General features: G+C 40.3%; 1 protein-coding gene across 4 annotated transcripts in view; it reads right to left on the reverse strand.

The window, feature by feature from the left end:
* Positions 1-2865: 2865 nt before the first annotated feature.
* The window catches only part of ajm1 (apical junction component 1 homolog), an 83104-nt gene continuing 72123 nt past the window's right edge, over positions 2866-13846 (reverse strand). For all 4 annotated transcript variants that reach the window (XM_033646762.2, XM_033646763.2, XM_078162206.1 and 1 more), the window contains one exon: positions 2866-8059. In XM_033646762.2, coding sequence (XP_033502653.2) covers positions 4727-8005 — 3279 coding nt within the window. In that variant the 5' untranslated portion in view covers positions 8006-8059 and the 3' untranslated portion in view covers positions 2866-4726. The remainder of the gene's footprint in view (positions 8060-13846) is intronic.

Below are 13846 nucleotides of genomic sequence, written 5' to 3' on the forward strand. Positions count from 1 at the left end.
AATTTGGAGCAAGAGGTTTGGCTTCTTGTGTCAAGAGTTTGTCTTTGTCCTCCTAACCAGTTTCTCTTCCTCTCTTTCTTTATCTCTCACTCAGTGAGCTGTGAGCCTGGACAACTGGATGGTACTCCTCATTTGGAATGGATGACAGCTGGCAATATAAATATAACAATGTTATTCAGCACTTTGTTTAATGGTGCTCGTGTTTTTACAACATTTTTGCAGCTGTCTTAAGTTTACATTGAAGCCCTGAGAAAGAGTATGCACTTTGTTAATTTATTAATACTTCGTTAATAAATTTTCTGCACCTAAGAGCTCTTGCTTGCTCGTTCTCTTTCATGTTAGGTGTTTTTTTGTTTGAATGTAAAACTGAGCTAATCCTATTTAAAAATGGACCACTAATAAGGATACATTGTTATTTAAATGGGTTGATTTTTTTTATTGTATCACATATACTGTTTATGATAAACCACTGGTTCCCAACTGGTGGGTCGCGTTCCAAAAGTGAGTCGCAGGTCCATTCTGAATGGACCGCAAGTGAATTTTGAACACACTTAATTTTTTAAGTACAGAGAATTTTTGGCACAGAGCTTTTAGAACCACAACATGGCCAAATACAAGTTTGATGCTGAATGTATTCAACTGTATGGACCTTGAACTAATGACTAAGAAGAAATCTGGACCCCTTGGCTGGACCAGTTAGGAATCACTGTGATAAATCATATTAGGGTTAAGTTTAAGTCACTTTAAAGATGATAAGGTTATTCCATTATTTAACAATTTCATCGAAAAATACAAATTAAATCAACATTTTATATCAGCAAGCAGCCAAAGCTCTCCAAATACAAAGAGCAGACACAGCAGCTCTGTCACCCCTGTGACACTGTCCTGTTTATAACCCCACCTTCTGTTACTGTCCTCTGAAGAAAAATAAAGGACGTGGCTGTCTCCTATGCTTAGACATTTTATTTTATTTTTTTTATTTTTTTATTTAACCTTTATTTAACCAGGCAAGTCATTAAGAACAATTTCTTATTTACAATGGCGGCCTGGCAAAAGGCAGAGCCTCTTGAGGGAAGGGGGATAGAGGGCTAAAAAGGAATATCAGAAGTTAAGAAAACAAAACAAAACAAAACAAAAACAACAGTTAAAACAACAACAACACAAACATTTACAACACACTCACCACTGATATACAATCACAACATATTAAAGATGGGCAACATATGACACATATGACAACAAATATTAACAGCTGACAAACAGGGGTGAGGGCATCTAGTGTGTCAGGAAACAGTTGCATGTGTCAGTAAAAATGTCCATAATAGAGGTCTTAAAAGCTGACTTGGGGATAAATTTGTCCATTTTCAGTGTTTTTTGGAGATTGTTCCAGTCTCTGGCTGCAGCAGATTGGAAAGATGATAGACCAAGTGCAGTATTTGTTTTGGGTACTTTCAGCAGAACATGGTAAGCAGAACGGGTGTTGTAAACAGCAGTTGTAGTTTGCAGCAACTGACATAGGTAGGGAGGTGACAGACCAAGAAGAGTTTTGTAGATAAACATTAACCAGTGAATAGTACGGCGGGTGTGTACAGATGGCCAGTTGACAGAGGAATATAGAGTGCAGTGGTGTGTTTTGAAAGGGGCGTTTGTAGCAAAATGGATCGCAGAGTGATAGAAAACATCAAGTTTCTGAAGTGTACCCTTGCATGCCGACCGGTAGATAACATCACCGTAGTGGAACATGGGCAGGATTGTCATTTGTATAAGAGTAAGTCTGGCAGAGAAAGTAAAGGTGGAGCGCATTCTGTACAAGAAGCCGATTTTGGATTTAACCATTGACTGTAGCCTACTGATATGATGTGAGAAGGACAGAGTGCTGTCAAGCCAGATACCCAGGTATTTGTATTCAGTGACCTGCTCCAGGATAGCCCCATCGAGGGTTATGATATCTCAGCCTGAGAGGGGCACAGAACCTTTTATACCAAACCACATGACCTTGGTCTTAGTGGTGTTTAGCAGAAGGTTTAGGGTGGAGAAAGCTTGTTGGACCCTGAAAAAACTGTCCTGAAGTGAGGTGAGTACTGCATCTGGAGAGGGACCAACAACATAAAGGACTGTATCATCAGCATAAAGGTGAATAGATGAGTTCTTAACAGAAAAAGCAATATCATTTATATATATAGAAAATAACGTGGGGGCTAAGATCGAGCCTTGGGGTACACCCTTAGTGACAGGGATCAGTTGAAAAAGAAGCTGTTCTGATTTAACACGTTGCTCCCTGTCAGTGAGGTAGTTTGAAAACCATGCCAGTGAGTGACCAGAGACCCCAGTGCTTCCCAGCCTGCCAGCAAGAATAGAATGATCGACAGTGTCAAAAGCTTTAGCAAGATCAATGAATATTGCAGCACAATATTGTTTGGAATCTAGGGCAGAAATGATAAAGAGTACTTTAAGAGTAGCGGTAACACAGCCAAACCCGCATCGGAAACCAGATTGAACACCAGATAAAATATTGTTAGCATCCAAATAATTAGTGAGTTGCTTATTTACAAGTTTTTCCAATACTTTTGATACGCAAGGCAGTGTTGAGATGGGCTATAGCAGTTGGGATCAGCCTGGTCTCCTCCCTTAAAAAGGGGGCGCACTACAACTGCTTTCCATGCAACAGGGACTTCGGCCGTGTGGAGGGAAAGATTAAAAATATCTGTAATTGGAGCTGCAATGATGGGGGCTGCAATCTTACAGAAGAAAGGGTCCAGCTCATCAGACCCAGCTGGTTTTTTGGGGTCCATCCTAAGCAGCTCATCCAGCTGACAGACACAAGGTTGTTACACTTCACCTAAAGAACAGCAGGACAGCAGCACCCAGAGTTCCCATTCCATTTATTAGATATGGTTTATAAATAGACACACTCAGACACATATGTTGAAAGTATAAAAAATACAAGATTACAGGATTTTCTAGACATTTGAGTGAGGTCTCTCCATTACCTTTGACATTAGTTATTTTAACTTGAATGACTGACGAAAAAGGCAAAGTTTATTTTTTCTTACACAACATAGTAGTTTTCACTTTCACTAGTCCATTCATCAAGCAGGTTACTATTGTCATCAATGTCATGGTAAAATGAGATCAGAGCATAGAAAACAGAGTCACATGCAGCCAGCAATTTTTCACTGAATCTGTACAGAACATCCTGTCAGCCAAACAAGTGCAAGTCAGTGAAAAAAGAAAAAAAAAAATATATATGTATATATAAACATATATATATATATATATATATATATATATATATATATATATGTATATACAAAATGACTAATGACTAATGACTGGGTTGACTAAGAACAATGAATAATGACTGGGTTGACTGGGTAAGTTTAAAATCATCATCAGTGTGCTGGCAGGAAATTTAGGATTTAGGACACTACAAAAACAAAATTAAGAAATGTACTGAGTTATGAGGCAGCATGGCTTTGTTGCATTGATAAAAGTTTCTAAAACTCCTGCAACCTATGAGCAATGCAAAGGTTTTGATTTACTAAAACAAACAAACAATATAAATCACACGTAATAAAACTAGTGGAGCACAAATACACAACTAATGTCTTCTTCAAGCATTTATGTACTGTTTATGTAGCTACTGAGCCAAATCTGGCTCACCTTGTTCTAAGGACAATAACTCCTGCTGCTAATTCATATATTCTTATTGTAAACATATCTAAAAATACAACTCATCAACTTTACCGTTATAGGGAACTGCATGATATTGGTATTATACCAAGTTTTGATTTTGTAACTCTCACTATTCACAGTGTTTAAAACTGAGCAGTACAGGCCAACACCTACTGTGTGGCTGGTAACTGGCACCTTTTCAGTATCCATTGTGGGGTTGCTTTCAAGTCCACTAGTGCTCCGGTGAACTCAAACAGGAAAACACTAACTTTCAGTATAGTACTTCTACCTAAGTAACAATAAGTTTTTGTTCTTTTTATAGATGTTTCAAGTAGCACAAATGTCTCTTTCAGCTTTCATTATTTTCCTATGATTAACATTACCACCAAACTTTCAAAATTTTACTCAATTTCAACAAAACTTTCTTTACAGATGTGCATAATATAATATAATATAATATAATATAATATAATATAATATAATATAATATAATATAATATAATATAATATGTAACAAAAACAACTCCTACAGTAATGTGGTACTTAGGTCATGAAGCAACTTTGCATAGAATGTGTTTACGTAGCTAAGAAAATATTGTTTCATATTTTCTGCATGGTATACCATTAAAGTCGCATATGAAAAATAGTCACGTCGTACTCACACACAGAAATGGACTCTTTCATTCAAAGAGACTATGTAAAAAAAACAACATACAGTTGTTGCTAAGAATTTGAAAAAATTAAAATAGTAGAATGTCAGCTTAAGTAGTCCCTACCAAAGGGAATGTGTTGTAAAAGTAAATGTCCAGGATACATATAAATGACTTGTGGTGGACAGAAAGTATGTACTTGTTAAAAAAATTAAAATAAATAATGTACTGTACTCATTCTGCACCTGACAGGAAATAGAATACTGACCAAGCAGAAATGAATATAGATATTTTGATAACAAAATACTTATCTACAAATGTTTGTAATTGGATTGATATATAAATATGTGTAATAATATATATGTATTTCTATACATATATATTTACAACAAAAGGTGCACTCAAATAATATCATCAAGGAGATGAGGAGTGCCTACCCAGTCCAACGTCCTGGGCTCAGAGGCAGCCATAATCATGCACATAAACTGTTTACCTGTCCTCTTGTCAATAGGATAAATAGTTGTGGGTGTGAACCTTCTGTTACTTTCCACAAACTCACAGAGCTGCTGATATACCTGTGGGTATTCGTGTCGTAGGAAAACCCCTCGAATCCTTAACTCCCGTTGTATATTGATAAAACAGATTTCCCTGGCCTTCCTGCCTTCCTCTCCCTCTTTGTCAATATCTGCTGTTCCAGGGGGTGGAGTGAGGATCAGCGTTTCCATGTCACTCTCTTTCTTGTGAACCTTCCTTTCAGGGCTAAAGGAAGCCAGTGCTACCTTTGCATATTTTCTGACAGTTGGAGCTTGATTCCTTGGTGATGGCCCATCGGGCAACTGGTCACCAACAGCAATGGATACATTCAAGATGAAACATTCATTAGGGTCGTACTCTTTACCAGCTTCTTGCAGCTCCTTACAATACTCCCCTAGGTTGTCCTTGAAGCTTTCAAGCTCTCGGAGGGACAGGTATGTAGGAGACATCAGTAGACTATCAAGACCATACTGCAGGAAGTTACTAGATGATGCAGGATTTGGAAAACCAAGAAACAGAACTCCTCTACCTCGAGAAAGGTAGCCAACTTTGGCAATACGGGAGAAGACTTTGTGGACTTCAACAGTCTCCCGGCAGTGTTTGATGATGTGACGGCATATGCTGCCAATTCTTCCATACAGGCAGCTTTCTTTATGAATGTCCCAGTCCTCCCTGCGACAGTTACGAGAGCAGTAGTAAGTGTAGCAGCTGTGGCAGGATTTAAAATATAGGCAAGCATTAAACAGGGTCTCTGTCCTCCGGCATTTGTTGTTTGAGCACATCATTGTATCATCTTCATCTGGGCTCTGATCTGGGGAGCACTCATCTGCACTCTTCATTGCATCACTGGCCCCGTCCATGTCTCGAAAAGCATCAGGGGTCATTCTTATTGAGGTTGGCTGCTTATCAAGAGGAGCTGGTTCCTCTGCACAGGCCTTTGAGCTCTTTCTGGATAGAGATACTGCTTCTTCCTCATCAATTAACTTCTTTAATTGATCAAGAATGTCCTCACTTGCCCTTCTACTGGGTGGCTTATAATCAGTCACAAGATCTGCCAGAAGTTCATCAAGTTGTTCAAGGCTTTGCTGTAGTGAGGCATTGTCATGTGTCTTCTCTTTGGTTGAGCTTTCAAAGTCATGCTGAGACAGGTCTGGACCCTCTGGGCTTCTGGAGTCAAGAATGTCCCAACTGGCAGACCGTCCTTCAGCCTTATTAAGTTTCCCTGGTCGAATGTCATTATCAGTGATTGTTATCTCAGGAGTGACAAACCAGAGTTTACTAGTCGTGCTCTTTGATGTCTCTGTTGGGCTTTTGTCAATTAGTGAGTTATCAGACATTGATAAGGCTGCATAGCGTCTTGGTGAACTGGAAAGATTGACCACCACTGGTTGCGGTTTGTCACCCGAGACTGCTGCAGGCTTCCTGGAGTCAAGAAGATCATCATAGCTCTGACCCCGTTGTACAGGAAGAGGTTGTTCCCTCTCTACTCGAGAGTTGAGAATATTGTCCCAGGACCTTGAGTAAGATTTTGAATCTGTGCCAATTCTTTGAGTCTCTAAACATGGGTTGGCATACCAGGGTGCTAACACTGGTTCTTGATGGACTCTGGTTGGAGTGACTTGAGATACATAAGAGGCAGGATTGGTGGAATAACCAGATGCATCTGAGCCATACCAGTCATCTGTTTGTGCCTGAATGACTCTAGCATGTCTTCGGCCCTCTGTGTAATATGCCCTTGCTGGGATATGATGCTCTGGTGGCATTGCATACATGTCGCTGGAATAATAAAACCTTGGCGGAGCAGTCTGGATTTGATAAGACCTTGGATCATCACCATAAAATATTCTTGTTGGAGGTGTCTGTATAATGTATGGCCCTGGTTCATTTGCTGCATAGGGTTTGGGATACCCTGTCTGCACAGAGTAAGGATAGGGCTCCATCTCAGGATAAAAGGGTCTTGTAGCTACAGCATGTACCATTCGAGTCCTTGGATCTTGCACGTATTGCACTTTTGGAGTATATGTTCGTCCTGGTGTGTAATGTTCATTGTGAAAGCAAGAACTTGGTTGAGGAGGAGCAGTAGTAACATATCTCCCAGGGTCATCTGCATAAAAGAATTTGGTTGGCACATTCGGACTGGAATGAGCTCTTCGTTCCCTACCATAGTAATCACCTGATGATGGCATTCTTTGCAAGGGAATTTCCATGGGTTGTAAGTAACTATTTGGCATGCTGCGAGAATATTGATAAGCTTGCCTACCCTCTGTACCTAACGAATCAGTGGGAGTTGGTGTTCTTGAGTAGGAGAAATGGCGTGGCACAGTCAGACTCCTACTCCCCCCACTGTGGTGCCTCTGCAAGGGTATGTCCACTTGTGGTGTAGCCTGTTTGCGTCCTGAATGATGCAATGCTGCATCATCAGGCTTGATGTCTACCCTACACCTGACATGAGGGCTAGTTGCGGGTTTATCCAGCCCTCCATCCTCAGTATTATCAGCAGCATAGTGAGGTGAGTATCTACTGCTGTCACCCATTTGAGGCTGCAACTTAATGGGATGAACTTCATGTATATGAGCCCTAGCTGCTGCATGGGAGGACTCCCTACGTGGTGATACTTCTGGTCTCCAGCGAGTGTCTCTTGGAGCCCTTTGTGACTCCCTGCCCTTCCTCCCCGAAGATGAGGAGCCTTCAAAAGACACAGGAGTGAGACTGGTCTGGACCCGAGGGGCACTTTTTGACCTGGTCCTTATTTTTTGTTCAGGGACAACTACTTCACTGGTCATATCTGCAGCCATTGGTTGAGGAGTTAACCTATGGCTAAAAATGTCCGGAGCAGAAAAGCGGTATCTCTGCTGGTGGCCCAAGGCATTCCAGGCAGCATCTGGGTTAGCTGCATGCCTATCAGCCTTCTTGTATGGGGACTCCATTGAGTATTTGTGTAACTTTGGGTACTCCAATGACCTATAGTCAAAGGTGCGGCAGTGCCTCTTATTGACTTTGCTCTTACTGTCCTCCAGTGTGCTGTAATTTATGAAATCACATTGTTTGGAGGGTTGCAAGGATTTGTAGTGTGAAGAAATGGGGACAACTTTTATATCTCGATGCACAGTTGATACCAGTATGTCAGGAGGGTCTGTGCGTGTCATCTTAAAGGGACTCCTCTAGTTTTCTCCATCAAGTTGCTTCAATATTGATGTTGCCTGGAGAAATAAACAAAGAATTGTAGTTAGTGACATTTATCTGGCCAATACAAATTTGTTTCACCTACTATGCATGGAGAAGAAATACGATTCAGTATGTTAACAAGTCAGTCTATAGACTAAACTTTGGCAGAAATATTTCGCTAATTATGTAATATGATATAAATATAATCAACTTGGCAAGGTGCCTTGTAAATTTAGTCCAAGGATTTTCTGCTTGCCATTATCTTTCATGTAGAAAAATGCTGTTAGGTTTGTGCAATGACAATAATAATTATAATAATATTTGTATTCTAATTCAGGTGGTAAAAAGGAAGGATACACTAATTTATTGGCCGAACATGGGTATCAGCTGATATTCCTCTTGTTGACTGCCACCAGCCAATAAGATCACATTCACCAATGCTAGTGGCCGATGTTTTTCTGTTGTGTCACATTAAAAAGGACCTATTGTGCTTTTTGGGTTTTCCCCTCTTCTTCAGTGATTTATACAGCATTTTATGCATCTATACAGTCTACAAAGTAAAAAAGCCCAAAGTCCAGCCTAAAGGGAGCTCTCTCTCCCCACAGAAACACGGCTCCTCAGCTGTCTGAAATGTCTCATTTGCATTCCTGCCTTTACTTCTGTAACTGGGTTGCATCACTATGTAAAACATTATCTATCTAATTATTATCTCTAAATGGTCAAGCTCCATCATATCTTAGAGAGCTCATAGTGCCATATTATCCCACCAGAACACTGCGCTCTGAGAATGCAGGGTTACTCGTGGTCCCTAAAGTCTCCAAAAGTAGATCAGGAGCCAGGGCCTTCAGCTATCAGGCTCCTCTCCTGTGGAATCATCTTCCTGTTACGGTCCGGGAGGCAGACACCGTCTCCACATTTAAGACTAGACTTAAGACTTTCCTCTTTGATAAAGCTTATAGTTAACACTAGAATTTTAAATTCAATTCTGGATTTTACAGCTGAAAAAATGCATTTTTGTCACAGTCATTTTAAGTACAAAAATTTTTTTTAAAAAATGCTGGAATAACTTGTCAATGCCGGGGAAGTGTTGTGTCATAAATGATGGAAAATCTCATCAATGGTAGGAAAAATGTTAAGACCTGCATTTATTTGTCAAAATGTGTAGCCACACAAGGAGTTAAATTGGGAATAGGCTTTTAAAGAGGACCTATTATACTTATTTTGTTTTTCCTTTTTCTTTAGTGTATTAAATAGCATTACAGCTGTAGGCCTCAGCTAACTGGCTAACCAAAGTTTTTCTTTTGAAATGGTTTTGTTACTCAGTTTATAGTAAGTTACACTGCCAGCTAGCAGGCTAATGATGTGTAGCATGTCCATATTGACAAAAGTTCCAACATTTACTGCACGATCTAAGCAGCTAACTAACACTAGCTTGAGCGTTTAGCCAACACCACGACAGCAATCAGACCTGGGGTAGAATTAAGACCTAAGACCCCATCTACTTTACAGACATTAAATTGTGATGTGAGAGGCAGTCGTCTGACCAAGAACCATTATTTTGTGTTTAAGTATTTAGTGTGATTTTTGTCATCATGCACATATTTCACGTATTTTTATATTTTAATTTTACTACTATGTTGTTTTGTTCATTGTCTTGTTCTGGGTACACATTTGGTTTGTAGTATTTGTCTTGTCTTCTTGTCTATTGTTCTTATTTTACTTACCACTTACTTTCTTGTTGTGTCATTATATGATAGAACAAATATTACTGTGCTTTCTGTCTGCTGTAATTGGAAAATCTCAATAAACAGATTTGGGGAAAAAAAGACATACAGTACATGGAAAAATTTTACAGCTTCAGAAGCTTCAGAATATATATATTTCTGCCTCACACTATCACATGCCTTTGACTTTGTTATAATGTTAGAGCAGGGAAAAAAAATAAAAAAATTAAAAAATAATTATATATATATATATATATATATATATATATATATATATAATTATTTTTTTATATATTTATATATATATATATATATATATATATATATATATATATATATATATATATACATACATGTGTATACATATGTATGTATATACAGTACAGGCCAAAAGTTTGGACACACCTTCTCATTCAATGCGTTTTCTGTATTTTCATGACTATTTACATTGTAGATTCTCACTGAAGGCATCAAAACTATGAATGAACACATGTGGAGTTATGTACTTAACAAAAAAAGGTGAAATAACTGAAAACATGTTTTATATTCTAGTTTCTTCAAAATAGCCACCCTTTGCTCTGATTACTGCTTTGCACACTCTTGGCATTCTCTCCATGAGCTTCAAGAGGTAGTCACCTGAAATGGTTTTCCAACAGTCTTGAAGGAGTTCCCAGAGGTGTTTAGCACTTGTTGGCCCCTTTGCCTTCACTCTGCGGTCCAGCTCACCCCAAACCATCTGGATTGGGTTCAGGTCCGGTGACTGTGGAGGCCAGGTCATCTGCCGCAGCACTCCATCACTCTCCTTCTTGGTCAAATAGCCCTTACACAGCCTGGAGGTGTGTTTGGGGTCATTGTCCTGTTGAAAAATAAATGATCGTCCAACTAAACGCAAACCGGATGGGATGGCATGTCGCTGCAGGATGCTGTGGTAGCCATGCTGGTTCAGTGTGCCTTCAATTTTGAATAAATCCCCAACAGTGTCACCAGCAAAACACCCCCACACCATCACACCTCCTCCTCCATGCTTCACAGTGGGAACCAAAGACATGTGGAATCCATCCGTTCACCTTTTCTGCGTCTCACAAAGACACGGCGGTTGGAACCAAAGATCTCAAATTTGGACTCATCAGACCAAAGCACAGATTTCCACTGGTCTAATGTCCATTCCTTGTGTTTCTTGGCCCAAACAAAGGTGAGGTGACTCTTGGTCTTCCTTTCCTGGGTCGGTCCTCATGTGTGCCAGTTTCGTTGTAGTGCTTGATGGTTTTTGCGACTCCACTTGGGGACACATTTAAAGTTTTTGCAATTTTCCGGACTGACTGACCTTCATTTCTTAAAGTAATGATGGCCACTGGTTTTTCTTTAGTTAGCTGATTGGTTCTTGCCATAATATGAATTTTAACAGTTGTCCAATAGGGCTGTCGGCTGTGTATTAACCTGACTTCTGCACAACACAACTGATGGTCCCAACCCCATTGATAAAGCAAGAAATTCCACTAATTAACCCTGATAAGGCACACCTGTGAAGTGGAAACCATTTCAGGTGACTACCTCTTGAAGCTCATGGAGAGAATGCCAAGAGTGTGCAAAGCAGTAATCAGAGCAAAGGGTGGCTATTTTGAAGAAACTAGAATATAAAACATGTTTTCAGTTATTTCACCTTTTTTTGTTAAGTACATAACTCCACATGTGTTCATTCATAGTTTTGATGCCTTCAGTGAGAATCTACAATGTAAATAGTCATGAAAATAAAGAAAACGCATTGAATGAGAAGGTGTGTCCAAACTTTTGGCCTGTACTGTATATATATATATATATATATATATATATATATATATATATATACATACATATATATATATAAAGAGAGAGAGAGAGAGATGTCCGATATTATCGGCCTACTATTATTATCTGCCGATATTGGCATTAAAATGTAATATCGGAAATTATCGGTATCGGTTTTTACTTTTTTAATGACACAACTTTTACACAGCATGCACATATTATACATCAAACTCTTCAGCTACTTCTCCTCTCACTCAAAATGTCAAAATATGAGAGATGTGGTGTATAGTTTTTGAGATATCTTTGTTTGGCACAACTTGCAATAAATCCTGTGGCTTCTGCATTTCTGAGCCAACCTTGAACGTATCAGCGCGCACTTGATAACATCATCAAACCGCATCGTCACCTGCAGCATAACAAGCTCGTAAGTGGACTCGTCAACATGTCTTTGATTTGAAATTATTTCAAAGTGTCTCCAGACATTAAATTTGCCGTTTGCAATGACTGTAAAGCGGAGGTTATGCGAGGAGGAACCAAGACGTCTTCCTTCAATACTATGAATTTAATCTCCCACCTCAGGAAGAATCATCCGGAGATACACGCAACGTTTGTGCAGCAAAACGATGAAAAGAAGCAACAGGAGAGACCGAAAAAAACCACCCAATTGACCTTTAACAAGTCGATCGATACAAAACAAAAATACAACAAGGACCACCCCAGAGCGAAAGCCATCAATCAGAAAATCATGGAGTGTATAGCACTGGATAACCAGCCATTTTCGATCGTGCAAGACACCGGATTCACCAAACTTGTGGAGTATCTCGAGCCACGCTTTGCCATGCCCGGTCGTAAGTATTTCACAGATATCTGCTTGCCCGAGTTGTACAATATGGTGCACACGTCGAGAAGCTAATTTCAGATGCTGTGTCCATAAGCTTCACAACAGATATCTGGTCTTCAAGCGTTAGCCAGGTTAGCATGCTGAGCTTGACTGCACAATGGCTGGATGAGGACTTTGTGCTGAAAAAGGCTGTGCTTCTTTCCCAAGAGTGCCGTGGCTCTCATACAGCAGTAGCGATCTCAGCTGCTTTTGAAGGGATGTTTGAGGCGTGGAAAATCCCCAAGGCAAAAGTACATACTGTGGTGAGGGATAATGCACATAACATGGCTAAAGCTACGATGGAGTTTGGTGTGAAAAGTCTGCCCTGCGTGGCGCACACCTTACAGCTGGCAGTGAACGGAGGTGCCCTGTCTCAACGCAGCATCGCAGATGCTCTGGCTGTGGGGAGGAAAGTGGTAGGACACTTCAAGCACTCATTGCAAGCTTACAGTTGTTTGGAAGACATACAAAAGGAACTCAACATGCCTGTTAAAAAGCTGCAACAAGATGTCACCACCAGGTGGAATTCCTCCTATTATATGATGCAGAGTCTGGTGGAGCAGAAGAGGGCTTTAAGTGCATATGCTGCCGATTATGAACTCCCTGCAACATTAACAGCAACTCAGTGGGGAATTCTAGAGAAGATGATCACCCTGCTGGAACCCTTTGAACAGCTAACCAGGGACATCAGCTCCTCCGCTGCCACTGCTGCAGATGTCATCCCTGGTGTGGTGTCCCTGACACGGCTGCTTACCAAGAGTGATGAAGAACAGGACAAAGGGGTGAGAACAGCCAAACGCACTCTATTGGAAGCTGTCAGCGATCGCTTCAGTTGTGTGCAAGGAGTAACCTCTTTATGCCATTGCAACCATAGTTGATGCTCGTTACAAAGATCGTTATTTTGACATGGACAAGAAGGAGGGAGCACGCAACATGCTTCTGAAAGTTGTGGAAGAAATGGCCAGTGGCAGTGATGATCAGCAAGGAGAGGCTGCTAGTGCCAGTGCAGATGACCCAGTCCAGGAGGATAAGGACCCCCCACATAAGAAGGCCCGAACTGGAAGCCCGAAACTGCAGGACATGTACCAAGAAATCCTCGAGGAGAATGTACTCAGCGAACAAGCAGCTACAGGGGAGACGGCGTCACAGGTGAGTTAATAATACATTTTATTAGCAAATTAATTTAATCGAATTGCAGGGTGCTTCACATGAAAATGTATATGAAATTAATAAAATAAACATTGGACTGTCAGTGCTTTGAGGAAAAGCTAATAGAATTCTATTTTTGTTTTGTACATTTGTCTTTTTCTTTAGGTGCATGCATACCTGGGAGAAGCCACCATTTTCAAGAAGGAGTGCCCTTTCAACTACTGGAGGTCCAACCAGGCCCGCTTCCCTGCTTTTTCCCGTGTAGCACACAAGTACCTAACTGC

Source organism: Epinephelus lanceolatus, chromosome 19 (assembly GCF_041903045.1).
Source record: "Epinephelus lanceolatus isolate andai-2023 chromosome 19, ASM4190304v1, whole genome shotgun sequence".
Taxonomy (NCBI): domain Eukaryota; kingdom Metazoa; phylum Chordata; class Actinopteri; order Perciformes; family Serranidae; genus Epinephelus; species Epinephelus lanceolatus.